This window comes from Haliotis cracherodii, unplaced genomic scaffold (genome assembly GCF_022045235.1).
Source record: "Haliotis cracherodii isolate W230 unplaced genomic scaffold, xgHalCrac1.p SCAF_7, whole genome shotgun sequence".
Classification (NCBI taxonomy): Eukaryota; Metazoa; Mollusca; class Gastropoda; order Lepetellida; family Haliotidae; genus Haliotis; species Haliotis cracherodii.
In genome coordinates, this window is record NW_027266330.1 from 53841419 (window position 1) to 53866518 (window position 25100).

At 48.1% G+C, this 25100-nt stretch overlaps 2 protein-coding genes across 2 annotated transcripts in view; both read left to right on the top strand.

Annotated features, from left to right (window-relative positions):
- The first annotated feature begins 8102 nt into the window (after window positions 1-8102).
- Window positions 8103-8870, top strand: LOC139449004 (uncharacterized). The gene has a single exon (XM_071230493.1). It carries the CDS (start codon window positions 8103-8105, stop codon window positions 8868-8870), a length of 768 nt encoding a protein of 255 aa, XP_071086594.1.
- A 130-nt stretch (window positions 8871-9000) lies between these two features.
- Window positions 9001-25100, top strand: part of LOC139449005 (microfibril-associated glycoprotein 4-like) — a 76173-nt gene continuing 60073 nt past the window's right edge. The window contains exon 1 of the mRNA XM_071230494.1: window positions 9001-9349. Within this exon, the coding sequence (XP_071086595.1) occupies window positions 9001-9349 (349 nt within the window). The remainder of the gene's footprint in view (window positions 9350-25100) is intronic.

Below are 25100 nucleotides of genomic sequence, written 5' to 3' on the forward strand. Positions count from 1 at the left end.
GTGACAGTTACACCCAGATGGCAGGTCCCCCCTCCCCAGGTGACAGTTACACCCAGATGGCAGGTCCCCCCTCCCCAGATGACAGTTACACCCAGATGGCAGATACCCCCTCCCCAGGTGACAGTTACATCCAGATGGCAGGTCCCCCATCCCAGGGTGACAGTTACACCCAGGTGACAGTTACATCCAGATGGAAGGTACCCCCTCCCCAGGTGACAGTTACACCCAGATGGCAGATACCCCCTCCCCAGGTGACAGTTACATCCAGATGGCAGGTCCCCCCTCCCCAGGTGACAGTTACAGCCAGATGGCAGATACCCCCTCCCCAGGTGACAGTTACACCCAGATGGCAGATACCCCCAGCCCAGGGAGACAGTTACATCCAGATGGAAGGTCCCCCCTCCCCAGGTGACAGTTACACCCAGATGGCAGGTCCCCCCTCCCCAGGTGACAGTTACATCCAGATGGCAGATCCCCCCTCCCCAGGTGACAGTTACAACCAGATGGCAGATACCCCCGCCCCAGGTGACAGTTACATCCAGATGGCAGATCCCCCCTCCCCAGGTGACAGTTACATCCAGATGGAAGGTCCCCCCTCCCCAGGTAACAGTTACACCCAGATGGCAGATACCCCCTCCCCAGGTGACAGTTACACCCAGATGGCAGATACCCCCTCCCCAGGTGACAGTTACATCCAGATGGCAGGTCCCCCCTCCCCAGGTGACAGTTACAGCCAGATGGCAGATACCCCCTCCCCAGGTGACAGTTACACCCAGATGGCAGATACCCCTAGCCCAGGGAGACAGTTACATCCAGATGGAAGGTCCCCCCTCCCCAGGTGACAGTTACACCCAGATGGCAGGTCCCCCCTCCCCAGGTGACAGTTACATCCAGATGGCAGATCCCCCCTCCCCAGGTGACAGTTACATCCAGATGGCAGATCCCCCCTCCCCAGGTGACAGTTACATCCAGATGGCAGATCCCCCCTCCCCAGGTGACAGTTACATCCAGATGGAAGGTCCCCCCTCCCCAGGTAACAGTTACACCCAGATGGCAGATACCCCCTCCCCAGGTGACAGTTACACCCAGATGGCAGATACCCCCTCCCCAGGTGACAGTTACATCCAGATGGAAGGTCCCCCCTCCCCAGGTGACAGTTACACCCAGATGGCAGATACCCCCTCCCCAGGTGACAGTTACATCCAGATGGCAGATACCCCCTCCCCAGGTGACAGTTACACCCAGATGGCAGGTCCCCCGTCCCCAGGTGACAGTTACATCCAGATGGCAGGTACCCCCTACCCAGGTAACAGTTACACCCAGATGGCAGATACCCCCTCCCCAGGTAACAGTTACACCCAGATGGCAGGTCCCCCCTCCCCAGGTGACAGTTACATCCAGATGGCAGATACCCCCTCCCCAGGTGACAGTTACATCCAGATGGCAGATACCCCCTCCCCAGGTGACAGTTACACCCAGATGGCAGATACCCCCTCCCCCAGGTGACAGTTACATCCAGATGGCAGGTCCCCCCTCCCCAGGTGACAGTTACAGCCAGATGGCAGATACCCTCTCCCCCAGGTGACAGTTACATCCAGATGGCAGGTCCCCCCTCTCCAGGTGACAGTTACATCCAGATGGCAGATACCCCCTCCCCAGGTGACAGTTACACCCAGATGGCAGATACCCTCTCCCCCAGGTAACAGTTACATCCAGATGGCAGGTCCCCCCTCTCCAGGTGACAGTTACATCCAGATGGCAGATACCCCCTCCCCAGGTGACAGTTACATCCAGATGGCAGATACCCCCTACCCCAGGTGACAGTTACATCCAGATGGCAGGTCCCCCCTCCCCAGGTGACAGTTACACCCAGATCGCAGATACCCCCTACCCCAGGTGACAGTTACACCAAGATGGAAGGTCCCCCCTCCCCAGGTGACAGTTACACCCAGATGGCAGATCCCCCCTCCCCAGGTGACAGTTACACCCAGATGGCAGATACCCCCTCCCCAGGTGACAGTTACAGCCAGATGGCAGATACCCTCTCCCCCAGGTGACAGTTACATCCAGATGGCAGGTCCCCCCTCTCCAGGTGACAGTTACATCCAGATGGCAGATACCCTCTCCCCAGGTGACAGTTACACCCAGATGGCAGATACCCTCTCCCCCAGGTAACAGTTACATCCAGATGGCAGGTCCCCCCTCTCCAGGTGACAGTTACATCCAGATGGCAGGTCCCCCCTCCCCAGGTGACAGTTACATCCAGATGGCAGATACCCCCTCCCCAGGTAACAGTTACACCAAGATGGAAGGTCCCCCCTCCCAGGTGACAGTTACACCAAGATGGAAGGTCCCCCCTCCCCAGGTGACAGTTACACCCAGATGGAAGGTCCCCCCTCCCCAGGTGACAGTTACACCAAGATGGAAGGTCCCCCCTCCCCAGGTGACAGTTACATCCAGATGGCAGATACCCCCTCCCCAGGTGACAGTTACACCCAGATGGCAGATACCCCCTCCCCAGGTGACAGTTACACCCAGATGGCAGATACCCCCTCCCCAGGTGACAGTTACATCCAGATGGCAGATACCCCCTCCCCAGGTAACAGTTACACCCAGATGGCAGATACCCCCTCCCCAGGTGACAGTTACATCCAGATGGAAGGTCCCCCCTCCCCAGGTGACAGTTACACCCAGATGGCAGATACCCCCTCCCCAGGTAACAGTTACACCCAGATGGCAGATACCCCCTCCCCACGTGACAGTTACATCCAGATGGCAGATACCCCCTCCCCAGGTGACAGTTACATCCAGATGGAAGGTGCTAAGATCGCTTTGTGGAATGGGTCCCAGGACACTAGCCTAACCCCCACCATTTTCATCATTATATCTTATTTCCATGGAAACTGCAAAGAAAAGGTAAAAACTTCAGGAAGTTGAAAAATAGCAAAAGGCACAAGTACTCAACCTGTTTGATAAGTGTATAAAGTTTCATGTAGCTAGGGTGTACGGTTTGGGAGATATACTCCAAACAAGAACCTTACCACAAAACTCTACTTTTTATTTATTTTTCCCATGGAAAGTGACAAGAAGAAAACAGCCCCACTTTGTGGCGGGGATAAAAGTAGTGCCACAGCACTGTATCTTGCTCACCTGTCTTAAATATATAATTCAGTTCGCCCCGATTATGTTTCTAGGTTTGTCAGCACCATACCCGTGCTCATGGGTTTCACCGAAGTGGTAAACGTCTGAGACCTGCATCACTTCGGGCTTTCCTCCCACATTAAGCTGTCATGCCGCGATATACGTGGAATACTGTTAAAAGAGGCGTTAAACCCAACTCACTCACTCACTCACACTAAATATATAATGGCTATATATTGCTGATTTTGATGGCATTACCAAGATCAAAAATTCAAATGATGGTCTTTCAACACAAAACAATCACAGTTGGATATATGTTGCTTTTCACTTCAAGCTTAGCAGATTAGCAGATATTGAACATAATTATCTGCCAAAATAGCAGTGTTATCCCCCAAATAGACTCTTCAATATGGTAGCTATGGCAACCACTTTAAATTACCCAACTGAAACCAAAACAAAAACAATAAAAGCGAAGATTAAATGTTTTTGCATGGTCTCAGTTGCATGGATGCATAAATTTAGCAAATTGTAATCAAACTGCCATAAAGATGATTTTAAGAGCATGTCTAACGTGCAAAGGTCAAATGTAGGTCAAAATTCAAAATACAGCAAAAACCGTCTGAAACATGGTGCTTTTCAGTACAAACTCTCCAGGTACCAAGAGTCATCAAAGGATGACAAATTCCCTGACCCACACAAATTCAAAAGAACAAATCATCTGACTCAACTTTAAGTCCAACTTGATGAGAAAATTTCTATCTAATATGTCTCTCCATATACAAGAGTAGATTTTGAGCTATCAAAACAATACCATGGAATTGGGACTCAAAACTTGGTATTTCCTGTCAGGTACACAACCCTAAGAACAGTCAAAATATCACTTGTTGCCATGGAAACAGAAAATACATAAACTCTAAATATCCTCAAAGAATAGAATGAATAGAATGGAATTAGGATTTGAAACTTTGTTCATATTGGTGTGTACCCAACATAGAAAGAGAGTAAAAATATCAAGCTTGTAATCATGGAAACAGAAAAAATAGAAATTCAAAAAATCCCAAGATAGCAAAAGGCACAGTGGACAATCTGAGTGTTCAGTTTCAAGAAAACACCTATTAGTCATAGTATGGTTTTACGCCGCTTTTAGCAATATTGCAGCAATATCACAGCAGGGGACACCAGAGTGAGTATGGTTTTACGCCGCTTTTAGCAATATTGCAGCAATATCACAGCAGGGGACACCAGAGTGAGTATGGTTTTACGCCGCTTTTAGCAATATTGCAGCAATATCACAGCAGGGGACACCAGAGTGAGTATGGTTTTACGCCGCTTTTAGCAATATTGCAGCAATATCACGGCGTGGGACACCAGAGTGAGTATGGTTTTACGCCGCTTTTAGCAATATTGCAGCAATATCACGGCGGGGGACACAAGAAATGGGCTTCACACATTGTACCCATGTCGGGAATCGAACCCGGGTCTTCGGCGTGACGAGCGAACGCTTTAACCACTAGGCTACCCCACCGCCCAGTACCTATTAGTTATAAAATATGGTCAAAACAAACTTTCAACTATGAGTCAAAGTTAAAACTTATTGCCATGGAAACAGAAAAAATATATATTCTAAAGACCCCTTAGGAGTGAGAGGCACTAGTTGACAACCTGGTTTTTGTCATGAAAGAATACCTATTAGTTATAAAGTCTGGACAAACACACCACTATGAACAGAGTGAAAGTCAAACTTGTTGCCATGGAAACAGCAAAAAAACTTTTTTTAAATTCAAAATTAGCAAAAGACACCGCTTCAACCCCTGCCCTAATTAATTATATATGCACCAGCTTGGATGAAAAATGTTGAATAGTTTTCAAAATCTGCTCTGGAAATGACACCTTCCTCCGTTCCAACTGGTCAAACTTGTTTCCATGGAAAGAGGTGAAAGGCAAAGTTTGAAACTTCCTAAATAGCAAAAGGCACCATTTCAGCCCTTGGTAAATACATGTACCAGGTGTGGATGAAAAGTCTTTCACAGTTTTCAAGTAGTGCTCGGAACACAAAATCCACCACCCCCTTTTGAGACTAAGTCCAAAAATGTTTCCATGGAAATCGAGAAATATGAAAATGACAAAACTCTGCAAATAGCAACAGGCACCACCTCAGGATCTGTTGATATATCTGCCAAATCTTGTAGAAATATAATGGACGATTTTTGAGTTTTGAAATGAAATGATTACGGACGGACGGACAGACGGACGGACAGAAACTGACATACCTGTAGCCGACCCCCCCCAGCATTAATGGCTGACATTTGTTCCACACTGGCGTGGAACAATAACATTCCCTATTTCTAGTGTACAAGCTGTGAGTAGATCACAGTTGTCTTTTCTTATTCCGGTGGTGACCTTGCCCTTCGATTGTTTGAAGCTATCACGGACATCACTGAGTTTGTTTATTTTCACGTCTTCAGTAAAGGGTGGTACAGTAAACATGAATGTCTTTGGCCAACACTCTGATTCCCCTCTTCCAAAGTGGTACGGACATGATATAAATTCAGCTGATAGATCAAGGAAACCGAACAATTTTGATTGCACAGACGGGACCCTGGCAGTAGGTCCAATATTCAAATAGCTTCTGACTTTTCAAATTTTCTTATAGGTGTCCTGCGTATTAACAACATGGCATTTGAATTACCATAAGTTGAAGAAATTGTTCCAAAATGATCTTCAGTGTTGGTGCATTTTTACGAAAACTCATGAACTTTTTATCGTATCTGACCTCACTTTCGCTCGGTCAGATACCATAGAAAGTCCACTCATTTTGTAAAAATGGTATCAAATGAGAATGAGTGTAGTATTCTCTATTTCTGAAAACCTGAGTGATTTGACACGGCTTAATCAATTAACTCCATGTTCGTGTGGCTTTTATGACAATATCTTAACAATTGTCAATCATTACATAAAGAACTTATAAAAATGGCAATCATTTAGGCGGGGTTTTATGACAATATCCTAACAATTGTCAATCATTACATAAAGAATTTTTAGGGTTTTATCCTCAAAATAGCTTAATTATCTGTCAAGTAAAACAGTGGCCATTTTACATTTGATGATATTTCTCAGTTATTTGGGAGTTCATGTCAAGATAGAACCTTAATCCATAATGGGTGAGAAACATTAATAAAACTTTATACACACTGACAAATTAAAGAAGAAGAATAAAGTAAATGATTTCTATGTAACTTGAATTTATAATGATACAGTTCTCCAACTACAAGTAAAGGTTAGGCACCAGACACTTGGGTAGAAGGATGGATTTCATCTCAGATGCCATCTATAGGTTGTCAGACTGCTGTTGAGCTTAACCTCTTTGGTCATGCTGTCATGGTGCTGAGGGTCATGGGTTCAAATCACAGATCAGTGCCAGAAAAGGGTTGTGGCTACTTATTGGAGCCCAACATGGGCCTGGGTCTTTTAAATACTTGATCTATATGGCTCAGTTCCTCTAAGGCAAGGGATGTACCTTTACGGGCCAAGGGAGTAGGGGCGACGAATAGGTCTTCAGCAACACATGCTTGTTGAAAGAGGCGACCAACGGGATCAGGTAATCAGGCTCGCTGACTTGGTTGATGCATGTCATAGTATCCCAATTGCGTGGATTGATGCTCATGATGTCAATCACTGGATTGTCTGATCCAGACTCGATTATTTACAGACTGCCGTCATATAGCTGGAATATTGCTGAGTTCGGCATTAAACAACAAACAAACAAATCATAGCAGATGTCTTTTGTCTAGGTTAGCCTAGCCTGCCTCAGGAGCAGAGGGTCACATGGAACAGAGGGTCACATGGGGCAGAGGGTCACATGGAGCAGAGGGTCACATGCGGCAGAGGGTCACATGGGGCAGAGGGTCACATGGAACAGAGGGTCACATGGAGCAGATGGGCACATGGAGCAGAGGGTCACATGGGGCAGAGGGTCGCATGGAACAGAGGGTCACATGGAGCAGATGGGCACATGGAACAGAGGGTCACATGGGGCAGAGGGTCGCATGGAGCAGAGGGGCAGAGGGTCACATGGAGCAGAGGGTCACATGGGGCAGAGGGTCACATGGGGCAGAGGGTCACATGGAGCAGATGGGCACATGGAGCAGAGGGTCACATGGAGCAGAGGGTCACATGGGGCAGAGGGTCACATGGAGGAGAGGGTCACATGGGGCAGAGGGTCACATGGGGCAGAGGGTCACATGGAGCAGAGGGTCACATGGAACAGAGGGTCACATGGGGCAGAGGGTCGCATGGAGCAGAGGGTCACATGGAGCAGAAGGGCACATGGAGCAGAGGGTCACATGGGGCAGAGGGGCAGAGGGTCACATGGGGCAGAGGGGCACATGGGGCAGAGGGTCACATGGGGCAGAGGGTCACATGGAGCAGAGGGTCGCATGGAGCAGAGGGTCACATGGGGCAGAGGGTCGCATGGAGCAGAGGGGCAGAGGGTCACATGGAGCAGAGGGTCACATGGGGCAGAGGGTCACATGGGGCAGAGGGTCACATGGAGCAGATGGGCACATGGAGCAGAGGGTCACATGGAGCAGAGGGTCACATGGGGCAGAGGGTCACATGGAGGAGAGGGTCACATGGGGCAGAGGGTCACATGGGGCAGAGGGTCACATGGAGCAGAGGGTCACATGGAACAGAGGGTCACATGGGGCAGAGGGTCGCATGGAGCAGAGGGTCACATGGAGCAGAAGGGCACATGGAGCAGAGGGTCACATGGGGCAGAGGGGCAGAGGGTCACATGGGGCAGAGGGGCACATGGGGCAGAGGGTCACATGGGGCAGAGGGTCACATGGAGCAGAGGGTCGCATGGAGCAGAGGGTCACATGGAGCAGAGGGTCACATGGAGCAGAAGGGCACATGGAGCAGAGGGTCACATGGAGCAGAAGGGCACATGAGCAGAAGGGCACATGGAGCAGAGGGTCACATGGGGCAGAGGGTCACATGGGGCAGAGGGGCACATGGGGCAGAGGGTCGCATGGGGCAGAGGGTCGCATGGAGCAGAGGGTCACATGGAGCAGAAGGGCACATGGAGCAGAAGGGCACATGGAGCAGAGGGTCACATGGGGCAGAGGGTCACATGGGGCAGAGGGGCAGAGGGTCACATGGGGCAGAGGGTCACATGGGGCAGAGGGTCACATGGGGCAGAGGGTCACATGGAGCAGAGGGTCGCATGGAGCAGAGGGTCACATGGAGCAGAGGGTCACATGGAGCAGAAGGGCACATGGAGCAGAGGGTCACATGGGGCAGAGGGTCACATGGGGCAGAGGGTCACATGGGGCAGAGGGGCAGAGGGTCACATGGGGCAGAGGGTCACATGGAGCAGAGGGGCAGAGGGTCACATGGGGCAGAGGGTCACATGGAGCAGAGGGTCGCATGGAGCAGAGGGTCACATGGGGCAGAGGGTCACATGGTGCAGAGGGGCAGAGGGTCACATGGAGCAGAGGATCACATGGAGCAGAGGTTCACATGGGGCAGAGGGTCACATGGTGCAGAGGGGCAGAGGGTCACATGGAGCAGAGGATCACATGGAGCAGAGGGTCACATGGAGCAGAGGGTCACATGGGGCAGAGGGTCACATGGTGCAGAGGGGCAGAGGGTCGCATGGAGCAGAGGGTCGCATTGAGCAGAGGGTCACATGGAACACAGGGTCACATGGGGCAGAGGGTCGCATTTAGCAGAGGGTCACATGGGGCAGAGGGTCGCATGGAGCAGAGGGTCAAATGGGGTAGAGGGTCGCATGGAGCAGAGGGTCACATGGGGTAGAGGGTCACATGGAGCAGAGGGTCACATGGGGCAGAGGGTCGCATGGAGCAGAGGGTCACATGGAACAGAGGGTCACATGGGGCAGAGGGTCACATGGAGCAGAGGGTCACATGGGGCAGAGGGTCACATGGGGCAGAGGGTCACATGGGGCAGATGGGCACATGGAACAGAAGGTCACATGGAACAGAGGGTCACATGGAGCAGAAGGGCACATGGAGCAGAGGGTCACATGGGGCAGAGGGTCACATGGGGCAGAGGGGCAGAGGGCACATGGAGCAGAGGGTCACATGGAGCAGAGGGGCACATGGGGCAGAGGGTCACATGGGGCAGAGGGGCACATGGGGCAGAGGGGCACATGGGGCAGAGGGTCACATGGAGCAGAGGGTCACAGGTTTGAATCTAAGATCAGAAACAGAAAATGACTGCTACAATAAGCCAATTAACCTACCTTTTTTTGCCAAGGGTAAGCTGAAGTTCCAGCCCCGTCACAACTCATCACCAATTCTAATTGTTCGCAAAGCGATAAAGAATATTCTGGCGAGGTTGTCAATGCTGATGTCATTTGGAACACAATTCAGATATTGATGACAATCTTCCAAGACTGCCATCTTTGTTTGGTAGCATTGACACTACAAATAACAACAGAATTCTGGGTGATAAATATCTTTAAAATATTGAGAGGAGTCACTTGAGAAAAGGTAAATAATACAGATAATTATTATATGGAATATTTTTAGTTAAAAGTTGATATTGTCTAGAATCATTTTTAAATGTATGCTAAAGAATTTTTGAGACCCTAAATATTTTTGTTTACATTTTTTAAGATTTTGCAAACATGAAACTACTTTTTAAGTCGCAATTACAATGGGTGGTGATCTGTCCCTGTGTGTTAGGGTAACTCAATGGCTGATGCAATGTTAAATCTTAACTCACTCACTCACTGTTTTTTCGGAAGGGAGAATTTACGTTTTAAGGTTTTACATTTGTAATGAAATAATTTAGTTTTCCGGTAGACAACTACACACAATGTATAATAAAATGGATATTCCACATGTCTCGTGAAAAACATGTTTCTCTCATCGAGTGACTTGGGGAAATGAGATGTTTCTCGTTTTCACCCTGTCACATGAACTATCCCCTATGTACTAGGGGCGGTCGGGTAGCCTAGTGGTTAAAGCGTTCACTCGTCACGCCGAAGACCCGGGTTTGATTCCCGACATGGGTACAATGAGTGAAGCCCATTTCTGGTGTCCCCCGCCGTGATATTGCTGGGATATTGCTAAAAACGGCGTAAAACCAAACTCACTCACTCACTCACTCTATGTACTAGTCCTGTCCAGTGCAATCTCACTGGATACCACACTTAGACACGTTATGCCAAACGCACCATATGAAAGCAGTTGCATCGCAGAATGGAATCCAGGATTATCAGGCAAAAAAGTAGAGACACTAATCAATGGATAGTACATATAAATATGGGCTTACTACACAACTTAAGTATGCTGCTAGGTCTAAAGGGAAATCTTACTTAATGAGCAATTTTACTCTATATTTTTAAGGGGGGACGGGTGGCCCAGTCGTCTAAGGCGCCGTGATTCGCTGTGCAGAGTTGCGTCCCTTTGGCACGCCAGAAACCTATGATTGTGGGTTCGAATCCCAGTTCGCCCCGATTATGTTTCTAGGTTTGTCAGCACCGTACCCGTGCTCGTGGGATTCACCGAAGTGGTAAATGTCTGAGACCTGCATCACTTCGGGCTTTCCTCCCACATTAAGCTGACTGGGGTACTGTTAAAAGCGGTGTTAAACCTAACTCACTCACTCACTTTATTTTTAATGTAAAAACTGTACCTGTAGGTTCATCAACAACCTTAACATCAAACAGCTCCTTGGTTATGAACTGATTTTCCTTCTGAATTGGGAGTCTTTCTTTCAGCCTTGTCTATTTCCTACTGCTAGAAGACCTGAAACAAACATTTCATGGGCTCAGAGATGTCAGTCACTTTCATGAACAGTACAAAGAGGAAAAATCTGTGCATCTCATTTTCTGTTGTATTACGCCTGTACCAATTTTAATTATACATTAACCTTTCTTCTTACCTGCAAACTAATTACTATCTAGATATGTGTTTTTAAAGCTGAAAAAAATGTCCAAAGATTCAAGTGACTCACCCTGTCTTTACACCATGAAGCAGCTTTGACTTGCCCATTGCTGTCAGTTTCTCCTCCAAACTGCACAACACCTGTAAACAGAGGTGAGGTGAAATGGGGTTTAACGTCGCGTCCAAGATTATTGCAGTTATATAGCGACGTGCATGCACGTGCGTGTGTGTGGCTGCTTGTACTAGTCCGGACTGATGCCGATTTATAGTGCTAGCTCACTGAGATACCATGCTGCAGTTTAACATGAATACCCCACTCAGACACAGTATACTGACTCCGAGCCGATCAGTCCTTGTTTTAGCCCCTTAATGCCGAGCCCCAGACAGGGCAACGACAAGTACCATCTTTTAACGTCTTTTGGTATGACGCGGTCGGGGATCGAACCCCGCGCTCCGGGCGGACGCTCTACCATTAGACTATGGAGGCGGTCCTTGTAAACAGAAATAGTGTCATTACAATCAAGTGCACATTGATCAAGGTTTCATAGTTAACTAGTTTATTATCCCCCGGGAGGCAAGAGAGTTAACTGACTATAAAAGTCCAGTTTCCACCCGTGTTGAACTAGGCTGATATTATGGAGTTACATTTTGGCTGGACTAACGAGTCTATGCATAGTCCAATCAAAATCGTGCTCTGAATTCTAAATCCGGTTCGTAAACTGTTGTGCAGATTTCGGTCGATTGCAGGATTTACAAAGCACCTCACTGACTCGTTGTCAGCAGATATTTTCCAAATCTTTTCATGTTTTTAATCAAGGTGCTCACGTGATTTGATGCATTTCGTGATGTAAGACCCATTTTATCACAATATAGACCTTGATTATCGATCAGATCGTCCTGATCGGGTGCCGCCATTTTGTGTGAAGCAAACGCAAGTGACACAAGAGAAGGAAGCTGATTGGTCCATAGGAGAGGCATAGAAGGAACATAACTGGTAATAGCCACTGGTGGCGCTATGATCGAGCCCAGTAATTCCAGCCTAGTTCGGCAAGGGTGGAAACTGGATATCAAAAGTCAGTTCACTCTCTTCCCTCAGGAAGATGCTAGTTTGTATACCAAGGTATAATCACTTAGGATAAACCAACAAAATATCAAAATATACTTTATTTTTATGAATTTTAAATTTCAGAAAAGAAGTGGTTTATTTTAATGCAGCAACTATGTCGGTGATATATTTAGGTTTGGCTTCATCATGTCCATAGTCCATGATAGTGATAATCTTGTCATAAAGTATTAAAGAGTCCAGGAGAGGATAACTGGCTATCAGCATTAATAATGCATGAACAAATATCCTGGCACATTTTTCCAGACTGGATCAACTTTGAGATAGTATTCTGTAACTTTACCCCATTCTTACAGACCTTGCATGAACTTTGACCGACCAATGGAATGACTGACAACATGGACAAGAAGTCGACATTAGTCAATCAGAAGGCAGCTTTCTTGTGCTTTACGGCACTAATTTCAAATTGGCGACCACACTTCGAAAACATATTTTGATGAATTCTTGATTAAAAATTCGAAAACTGAACAAAAGAACATTCTGGAATAGCTAATAGATGGTCTAGATTGTATGAATTCAGTCATTAAGTCCCTAACTATCTTTCGGAATACCCTGTGTTAAAGTTTTCAAGGTTGCATGATAAGAAATCATATTCCGACTGTCACTTTCATGATCTGGTGACGCTCTGATTGGTCGGATGAAAGGTCTTTCTGACCTGACCCCTAATGGGATGTCCTCAGATCTTTGCTTAGCTGTAGTGAGAACTAAGATCTTATTTTAATGAGATTGTAGTACTTAGTAGTTCCAAGTTGGAAATACCCTCTCCATGTTTACCACTCTGGTGAAACCCACGAGCCAGGTATGGTGCTGACAAACTTAGAAACATAATCGAGGCAAACCGGGATTCAAACCCCAATCATAGGTTTCTGGCGTGCCCAAGGTACGCAACTCTGAAGAGCAAATCGCGGGGCCTTAGACGACTGGGCCACCCGTGCCCCATATTTACAACAGAAAAATCACTGATTCTGTATTGACCGAAACAGTCTGACAGAGACGCCAACCCTAATCATGCTAATTGTTGTTTGTTGTTTAACGCCGCACTCAGCAATATTCCAGCTATATGACGGCAGTCTATAAATAATCAAGTCTGGACCAGACAATCCACTGATTGACATCAATCAGTGCAATTGGGATCAATGACGTGCATCAACCAAGTCCGCGAGCCTGACCACCTGATCCCATTAGTCGCCTTTTACGACAAGCATAGATGCCTTTTACGGCACACATGGGTTGCTCCAACCCTAACTGGTGGTCAGGCTCGTACACATGCATTGACGCAACTAATGTAGCTGTGCTATTTTAAAAACAGGTCCATAAAGCTCAAAACACCCAGAAAAATTACTCCGTTTACGTTGGTATGTTTAAATAGGACTAAACCTCGAAATTGAATATCAATTCAAACATCGAAAAAAATTGACATCAACAGAAGGTCTAAAATGACATGCGACAATCTCGGTGACGTTCATCTGAACCACATTTCAAACAAACACGTTGTACTTTGAACAATTACAGATTACAAATGACTTACGTAAGTATTTGATTCAAGCTGTCGTGCGCAACCCTCCTGATGTTTTGGTGCCCAAACAAAATGGCACCTGAAACACGTGGTCAAAGCTTCACACGTTTAAAATTCATGGTGTGACAATATTAACTGTATCGCAGAAAGACAATGTGGTGTTTCGAGTTCCTGAGAAATACTGATGTACATGCAGTTAGCTCCCTGCAGAATGCTTCACGTGATCGATACATTAACAATTTGCTCTCCGTGATATTTTAGACAAAGATCTATATATGATTCGTGAAATATCAAAAATCTTCATTTGGGGAGGATAAGCATAATAGCCTAATTTCAGACTCAAAAGCGTATTGGTTGGCATCTCTTCTGCATAAAATCATTGTTACTTGCAAGTTCCTACATAAATTGTGTTTCTGTAAAAGGTTGACTGATGTAAATTCAGGGGCCAAATCATGCTTGCATTTTAATATTTCACAAAACCTGTCTGGTGTGTGTGTATCCCCACTAACACATAGCCTCCTGCCAAATATCAGCAGAGCTTCAGAAGAAATGACCGACCAAAGGGAGTTATGGCCATAAAGTACTGTCGGACAGGAAAATAAAATGAAATTTGGCTCTCACAAACCTTCAGTTGAAAAACCACTAAATTGACAAATGTATATCGTTATAGAAAAAGCACTTTTGCTCCAAGTAGGATTCTTTACGAAAACATGTTTGCTTGTAAACATAAGCAAAACTCAGGGTTTGTTAGGAAATATGAAACAGATTATGACAGTTACCTGTGGCCAGGTGAAGGCTCGTGAGGGTGAAGGCTCGTGAGGGTGAAGGCTCGTGAGGGTGAAGGCTCGTGAGGGCTCCCCTCAGCAGCAGTCTGCACAGGTGTGACAATGTACACACGTCCTTTGCAATAAACTTTGAGTCTGAAATTAGGCTCTTGTTGTGTTCAGGTGTATTTTATAAGAGAACTTTGAAAAAGCAAAATCGTTAACTGTTTTCTCACAATTTATTATTATTATGAGGACATTCATCCCTTTGCGGTATTCCCACTCTATAGACATGGATAATGCCACCCATGCACCACCTGTAGATGAGGACATTCATCGCTTAGAGGGATCCCCACTCTATGGACATGGATAATGCCACCCATGCACCACCTGTAGATGAGGCCATTCATCACTTAGAGGGATCCCCACTCTATGGACATGGATAATGCCACCCATGCACCACCTGTAGATGAGGCCATTCATCACTTAGAGGGATCCCCACTCTATGGACATGGATAATGCCACCCATGCACCACCTGTAGATGAGGACATTCATCACTTAGAGGGATCCCCACTCTATAGACATGGATAATGCCACCCATGCACCACCTGTAGATAAGGACATTCATCACTTAGAGGGATCCCCACTCTATAGACATGGATAATGCCACCCATGCACCACCTGTAGATGAGGACATTCATCACTTAGAGGGATCCCTACTCTATAGACATGGATAATGCCACCCATGCACCACCTGTAGATGAGGACATTCATCACTTAGAGGGATCCCCACTCTATAGACATGGATAATGCCACCCATGCACCACCTGTAGATGAGGCCATTCATCTCTTAGAGGGATCCCCACTCTATGGACATGGATAATGCCACCCATGCACCACCTGTAGATGAGGCCATTCATCACTTAGAGGGATCCCCACTCTATGGACATGGATAATGCCACCCATGCACCACCTGTAGATGAGGCCATTCATCACTTAGAGGGATCCCCACTCTATGGACATGGATAATGCCACCCATGCACCACCTGTAGATGAGGCCATTCATCACTTAGAGGGATCCCCACTCTATAGACATGGATAATGCCACCCATGCACCACCTGTAGATGAGGACATTCATCACTTAGAGGGATCCCCACTCTATGGACATGGATAATGCCACCCATGCACCACCTGTAGATGAGGACATTCATCTCTTAGAGGGATCCCCACTCTATAGACATGGATAATGCCACCCATGCACCACCTGTAGATGAGGACATTCATCACTTAGAGGGATCCCCACTCTATGGACATGGATAATGCCACCCATGCACCACCTGTAGATGAGGCCATTCATCTCTTAGAGGGATCCCCACTCTATAGACATGGATAATGCCACCCATGCACCACCTGTAGATGAGGACATTCATCACTTAGAGGGATCCCCACTCTATAGACATGGATAATGCCACCCATGCACCACCTGTAGATGAGGCCATTCATCACTTAGAGGGATCCCCACTCTATAGACATGGATAATGCCACCCATGCACCACCTGTAGATGAGGACATTCATCACTTAGAGGGATCCCCACTCTATAGACATGGATAATGCCACCCATGCACCACCTGTAGATGAGGCCATTCATCACTTAGAGGGATCCCCACTCTATAGACATGGATAATGCCACCCATGCACCACCTGTAGATGAGGCCATTCATCTCTTAGAGGGATCCCCACTCTATAGACATGGATAATGCCACCCATGCACCACCTGTAGATGAGGACATTCATCACTTAGAGGGATCCCCACTCTATAGACATGGATAATGCCACCCATGCACCACCTGTAGATGAGGCCATTCATCTCTTAGAGGGATCCCCACTCTATAGACATGGATAATGCCACCCATGCACCACCTGTAGATGAGGACATTCATCTCTTAGAGGGATCCCCACTCTATAGACATGGATAATGCCACCCATGCACCACCTGTAGATGAGGCCATTCATCACTTAGAGGGATCCCCACTCTATAGACATGGATAATGCCACCCATGCACCACCTGTAGATGAGGCCATTCATCACTTAGAGGGATCCCCACTCTATGGACATGGATAATGCCACCCATGCACCACCTGTAGATGAGGACATTCATCACTTAGAGGGATCCCCACTCTATGGACATGGGTAATGCCACCCATGCACCGCCTGTAGATGAGGCCATTCATCACTTAGAGGGATCCCCACTCTATAGACATGGATAATGCCACCCATGCACCACCTGTAGATGAGGCCATTCATCACTTAGAGGGATCCCCACTCTATGGACATGGATAATGCCACCCATGCACCACCTGTAGATGAGGCCATTCATCTCTTAGAGGGATCCCCACTCTATGGACATGGATAATGCCACCCATGCACCACCTGTAGATGAGGACATTCATCACTTAGAGGGATCCCCACTCTATGGACATGGATAATGCCACCCATGCACCACCTGTAGATGAGGACATTCATCTCTTAGAGGGATCCCCACTCTATAGACATGGATAATGCCACCCATGCACCACCTGTAGATGAGGCCATTCATCACTTAGAGGGATCCCCACTCTATAGACATGGATAATGCCACCCATGCACCACCTGTAGATGAGGCCATTCATCTCTTAGAGGGATCCCCACTCTATAGACATGGATAATGCCACCCATGCACCACCTGTAGATGAGGCCATTCATCACTTAGAGGGATCCCCACTCTATAGACATGGATAATGCCACCCATGCACCACCTGTAGATGAGGCCATTCATCACTTAGAGGGATCCCCACTCTATGGACATGGATAATGCCACCCATGCACCGCCTGTAGATGAGGCCATTCATCACTTAGAGGGATCCCCACTCTATGGACATGGATAATGCCACCCATGCACCACCTGTAGATGAGGCCATTCATCACTTAGAGGGATCCCCACTCTATGGACATGGATAATGCCACCCATGCACCGCCTGTAGATGAGGCCATTCATCACTTAGAGGGATCCCCACTCTATAGACATGGATAATGCCACCCATGCACCACCTGTAGATGAGGCCATTCATCACTTAGAGGGATCCCCACTCTATGGACATGGATAATGCCACCCATGCACCACCTGTAGATGAGGCCATTCATCACTTAGAGGGATCCCCACTCTATGGACATGGATAATGCCACCCATGCACCACCTGTAGATGAGGCCATTCATCACTTAGAGGGATCCCCACTCTATGGACATGGATAATGCCACCCATGCACCGCCTGTAGATGAGGCCATTCATCACTTAGAGGGATCCCCACTCTATAGACATGGATAATGCCACCCATGCACCACCTGTAGATGAGGCCATTCATCACTTAGAGGGATCCCCACTCTATGGACATGGATAATGCCACCCATGCACCACCTGTAGATGAGGACATTCATCACTTAGAGGGATCCCCACTCTATGGACATGGATAATGCCACCCATGCACCGCCTGTAGATGAGGCCATTCATCACTTAGAGGGATCCCCACTCTATGGACATGGATAATGCCACCCATGCACCGCCTGTAGATGAGGACATTCATCACTTAGAGGGATCCCCACTCTATGGACATGGATAATGCCACCCATGCACCACCTGTAGATGAGGCCATTCATCACTTAGAGGGATCCCCACTCTATGGACATGGATAATGCCACCCATGCACCACCTGTAGATGAGGACATTCATCACTTAGAGGGATCCCCACTCTATAGACATGGATAATGCCACCCATGCACCACCTGTAGATGAGGCCATTCATCACTTAGAGGGATCCCCACTCTATAGACATGGATAATGCCACCCATGCACCACCTGTATATGAGGACATTCATCACTTAGAGGGATCCCCACTCTATAGACATGGATAATGCCACCCATGCACCACCTGTAGATGAGGACATTCATCACTTAGAGGGATCCCCACTCTATAGACATGGATAATGCCACCCATGCACCACCTGTATATGAGGACATTCATCACTTAGCGGGATCCCCACTCTATGGACATGGATAATGCCACCCATGCACCACCTGTAGATGAGGCCATTCATCGCTTAGAGGGATCCCCACTCTATGGACATGGATAATGCCACCCATGCACCACCTGTAGATGAGGACATTCATCACTTAGAGGGATCCCCACTCTATAGACATGGATAATGCCACCCATGCACCACCTGTAGATGAGGCCATTCATCTCTTAGAGGGATCCCCACTCTATGGACATGGATAATGCCACCCATGCACCACCTGTAGATGAGGACATTCATCACTTAGAGGGATCCCCACTCTATAGACATGGATAATGCCACCCATGCACCACCTGTAGATGAGGCCATTCATCTCTTAGAGGGATCCCCACTCTATGGACATGGATAATGCCACCCATGCACCACCTGTAGATGAGGACATTCATCACTTAGAGGGATCCCCACTCTATGGACATGGATAATGCCACCCATGCACCACCTGTAGATGAGGCCATTCATCTCTTAGCGGGATCCCCACTCTATGGACATGGATAATGCCACCCATGCACCACCTGTAGATGAGGACATTCATCACTTAGAGGGATCCCCACTCTATAGACATGGGTAATGCCACCCATGCACCGCCTGTAGATGAGGACATTCATCTCTTAGCGGGATCCCCACTCTATGGACATGGATAATGCCACCCATGCACCACCTGTAGATGAGGCCATTCGTCACTTAGAGGGATCCCCACTCTATAGACATGGATAATGCCACCCATGCACCACCTGTAGATGAGGCCATTCATCTCTTAGAGGGATCCCCACTCTATAGACATGGATAATGCCACCCATGCACCACCTGTAGATGAGGCCATTCATCACTTAGAGGGATCCCCACTCTATAGACATGGATAATGCCACCCATGCACCACCTGTAGATGAGGACATTCATCACTTAGAGGGATCCCCACTCTATGGACATGGATAATGCCACCCATGCACCACCTGTAGATGAGGCCATTCATCTCTTAGAGGGATCCCCACTCTATAGACATGGATAATGCCACCCATGCACCACCTGTAGATGAGGCCATTCATCACTTAGAGGGATCCCCACTCTATGGACATGGATAATGCCACCCATGCACCGCCTGTAGATGAGGCCATTCATCACTTAGAGGGATCCCCACTCTATAGACATGGATAATGCCACCCATGCACCACCTGTAGATGAGGCCATTCATCACTTAGAGGGATCCCCACTCTATGGACATGGATAATGCCACCCATGCACCACCTGTAGATGAGGACATTCATCACTTAGAGGGATCCCCACTCTATGGACATGGATAATGCCACCCATGCACCACCTGTAGATGAGGCCATTCATCACTTAGAGGGATCCCCACTCTATAGACATGGATAATGCCACCCATGCACCACCTGTAGATGAGGCCATTCGTCACTTAGAGGGATCCCCACTCTATAGACATGGATAATGCCACCCATGCACCACCTGTAGATGAGGACATTCATCACTTAGAGGGATCCCCACTCTATGGACATGGATAATGCCACCCATGCACCACCTGTAGATGAGGACATTCATCACTTAGAGGGATCCCCACTCTATGGACATGGATAATGCCACCCATGCACCACCTGTTGATGAGGCCATTCATCACTTAGAGGGATCCCCACTCTATGGACATGGATAATGCCACCCATGCACCGCCTGTAGATGAGGACATTCATCTCTTAGCGGGATCCCCACTCTATGGACATGGATAATGCCACCCATGCACCACCTGTAGATGAGGACATTCATCACTTAGAGGGATCCCCACTCTATAGACATGGGTAATGCCACCCATGCACCACCTGTAGATGAGGCCATTCATCACTTAGAGGGATCCCCACTCTATGGACATGGATAATGCCACCCATGCACCACCTGTAGATGAGGCCATTCGTCACTTAGAGGGATCCCCACTCTATAGACATGGATAATGCCACCCATGCACCACCTGTAGATGAGGACATTCATCACTTAGAGGGATCCCCACTCTATGGACATGGATAATGCCACCCATGCACCGCCTGTAGATGAGGCCATTCATCACTTAGAGGGATCCCCACTCTATGGACATGGATAATGCCACCCATGCACCACCTGTAGATGAGGCCATTCGTCACTTAGAGGGATCCCCACTCTATAGACATGGATAATGCCACCCATGCACCACCTGTAGATGAGGCCATTCATCACTTAGAGGGATCCCCACTCTATAGACATGGATAATGCCACCCATGCACCACCTGTAGATGAGGACATTCATCACTTAGAGGGATCCCCACTCTATGGACATGGATAATGCCACCCATGCACCACCTGTAGATGAGGACATTCATCACTTAGAGGGATCCCCACTCTATGGACATGGATAATGCCACCCATGCACCACCTGTAGATGAGGCCATTCATCACTTAGAGGGATCCCCACTCTATGGACATGGATAATGCCACCCATGCACCGCCTGTAGATGAGGACATTCATCACTTAGAGGGATCCCCACTCTATGGACATGGATAATGCCACCCATGCACCACCTGTAGATGAGGACATTCATCACTTAGAGGGATCCCCACTCTATAGACATGGATAATGCCACCCATGCACCACCTGTAGATGAGGACATTCATCACTTAGAGGGATCCCCACTCTATGGACATGGATAATGCCACCCATGCACCACCTGTAGATGAGGCCATTCATCACTTAGAGGGATCCCCACTCTATGGACATGGATAATGCCACCCATGCACCACCTGTAGATGAGGACATTCATCACTTAGAGGGATCCCCACTCTATGGACATGGATAATGCCACCCATGCACCGCCTGTAGATGAGGACATTCATCACTTAGAGGGATCCCCACTCTATGGACATGGATAATGCCACCCATGCACCGCCTGTAGATGAGGACATTCATCTCTTAGAGGGATCCCCACTCTATGGACATGGATAATGCCACCCATGCACCACCTGTAGATGAGGCCATTCATCTCTTAGAGGGATCCCCACTCTATGGACATGGATAATGCCACCCATGCACCACCTGTAGATGAGGACATTCATCTCTTAGAGGGATCCCTACTCTATAGACATGGATAATGCCACCCATGCACCACCTGTAGATGAGGACATTCATCTCTTAGAGGGATCCCCACTCTATAGACATGGATAATGCCACCCATGCACCACCTGTAGATAAGGACATTCATCTCTTAGAGGGATCCCCACTCTATGGACATGGATAATGCCACCCATGCACCACCTGTAGATGAGGCCATTCATCACTTAGAGGGATCCCCACTCTATAGACATGGATAATGCCACCCATGCACCACCTGTAGATGAGGCCATTCATCACTTAGAGGGATCCCCACTCTATGGACATGGATAATGCCACCCATGCACCACCTGTAGATGAGGACATTCATCACTTAGAGGGATCCCCACTCTATGGACATGGATAATGCCACCCATGCACCACCTGTAGATGAGGCCATTCATCTCTTAGAGGGATCCCCACTCTATAGACATGGATAATGCCACCCATGCACCACCTGTAGATGAGGCCATTCATCACTTAGAGGGATCCCCACTCTATAGACATGGATAATGCCACCCATGCACCGCCTGTAGATGAGGACATTCATCTCTTAGAGGGATCCCCACTCTATGGACATGGATAATGCCACCCATGCACCACCTGTAGATGAGGACATTCATCACTTAGAGGGATCCCCACTCTATAGACATGGATAATGCCACCCATGCACCGCCTGTAGATGAGGACATTCATCTCTTAGAGGGATCCCCACTCTATAGACATGGATAATGCCACCCATGCACCACCTGTAGATGAGGACATTCATCACTTAGAGGGATCCCCACTCTATAGACATGGATAATGCCACCCATGCACCGCCTGTAGATGAGGACATTCATCACTTAGAGGGATCCCCACTCTATGGACATGGATAATGCCACCCATGCACCACCTGTAGATGAGGACATTCATCACTTAGAGGGATCCCCACTCTATGGACATGGATAATGCCACCCATGCACCACCTGTAGATGAGGCCATTCATCACTTAGAGGGATCCCCACTCTATAGACATGGATAATGCCACCCATGCACCACCTGTAGATGAGGACATTCATCACTTAGAGGGATCCCCACTCTATGGACATGGATAATGCCACCCATGCACCACCTGTAGATGAGGACATTCATCTCTTAGAGGGATCCCCACTCTATAGACATGGATAATGCCACCCATGCACCACCTGTAGATGAGGCCATTCATCACTTAGAGGGATCCCCACTCTATAGACATGGATAATGCCACCCATGCACCACCTGTAGATGAGGACATTCATCACTTAGAGGGATCCCCACTCTATGGACATGGATAATGCCACCCATGCACCACCTGTAGATGAGGACATTCATCACTTAGAGGGATCCCCACTCTATGGACATGGATAATGCCACCCATGCACCACCTGTAGATGAGGCCATTCATCACTTAGCGGGATCCCCACTCTATAGACATGGATAATGCCACCCATGCACCACCTGTAGATGAGGCCATTCATCACTTAGAGGGATCCCCACTCTATAGACATGGATAATGCCACCCATGCACCACCTGTAGATGAGGCCATTCATCTCTTAGAGGGATCCCCACTCTATAGACATGGATAATGCCACCCATGCACCACCTGTAGATGAGGACATTCATCACTTAGAGGGATCCCCACTCTATAGACATGGATAATGCCACCCATGCACCACCTGTAGATGAGGCCATTCATCACTTAGAGGGATCCCCACTCTATGGACATGGGTAATGCCACCCATGCACCACCTGTAGATGAGGCCATTCATCTCTTAGAGGGATCCCCACTCTATGGACATGGATAATGCCACCCATGCACCGCCTGTAGATGAGGCCATTCATCACTTAGAGGGATCCCCACTCTATGGACATGGATAATGCCACCCATGCACCACCTGTAGATGAGGCCATTCATCACTTAGAGGGATCCCCACTCTATAGACATGGGTAATGCCACCCATGCACCACCTGTAGATGAGGCCATTCATCACTTAGAGGGATCCCCACTCTATAGACATGGATCATGCCACCCATGCACCACCTGTAGATGAGGACATTCATCACTTAGAGGGATCCCCACTCTATGGACATGGATAATGCCACCCATGCACCACCTGTAGATGAGGACATTCATCACTTAGAGGGATCCCCACTCTATGGACATGGATAATGCCACCCATGCACCACCTGTAGATGAGGCCATTCATCACTTAGAGGGATCCCCACTCTATAGACATGGATAATGCCACCCATGCACCACCTGTAGATGAGGCCATTCATCACTTAGAGGGATCCCCACTCTATGGACATGGATAATGCCACCCATGCACCACCTGTAGATGAGGCCATTCATCTCTTAGAGGGATCCCCACTCTAGGGACATGGATAATGCCACCCATGCACCACCTGTAGATGAGGCCATTCATCACTTAGAGGGATCCCCACTCTATGGACATGGATAATGCCACCCATGCACCGCCTGTAGATGAGGACATTCATCACTTAGAGGGATCCCCACTCTATGGACATGGATAATGCCACCCATGCACCACCTGTAGATGAGGACATTCATCACTTAGAGGGATCCCCACTCTATGGACATGGATAATGCCACCCATGCACCACCTGTAGATGAGGACATTCATCACTTAGAGGGATCCCCACTCTATGGACATGGATAATGCCACCCATGCACCACCTGTAGATGAGGACATTCATCACTTAGAGGGATCCCCACTCTATAGACATGGATAATGCCACCCATGCACCACCTGTAGATGAGGACATTCATCACTTAGAGGGATCCCCACTCTATAGACATGGATAATGCCACCCATGCACCGCCTGTAGATGAGGCCATTCATCACTTAGAGGGATCCCCACTCTATAGACATGGATAATGCCACCCATGCACCACCTGTAGATGAGGACATTCATCACTTAGAGGGATCCCCACTCTATAGACATGGATAATGCCACCCATGCACCACCTGTAGATGAGGCCATTCATCTCTTAGAGGGATCCCCACTCTATGGACATGGATAATGCCACCCATGCACCACCTGTAGATGAGGCCATTCATCACTTAGAGGGATCCCCACTCTATGGACATGGATAATGCCACCCATGCACCACCTGTAGATGAGGACATTCATCACTTAGAGGGATCCCCACTCTATGGACATGGATAATGCCACCCATGCACCACCTGTAGATGAGGCCATTCATCTCTTAGAGGGATCCCCACTCTATAGACATGGATAATGCCACCCATGCACCACCTGTAGATGAGGACATTCATCTCTTAGAGGGATCCCCACTCTATGGACATGGATAATGCCACCCATGCACCACCTGTAGATGAGGACATTCATCACTTAGAGG

What these genes read in the sequence shown, in the direction of transcription:
- LOC139449004 (XM_071230493.1), top strand. Translation starts at nt 8,103, where the DNA reads ATGGAGCAGAGGGTCACATGGGGCAGAGGGTCACATGGGGCAGAGGGG.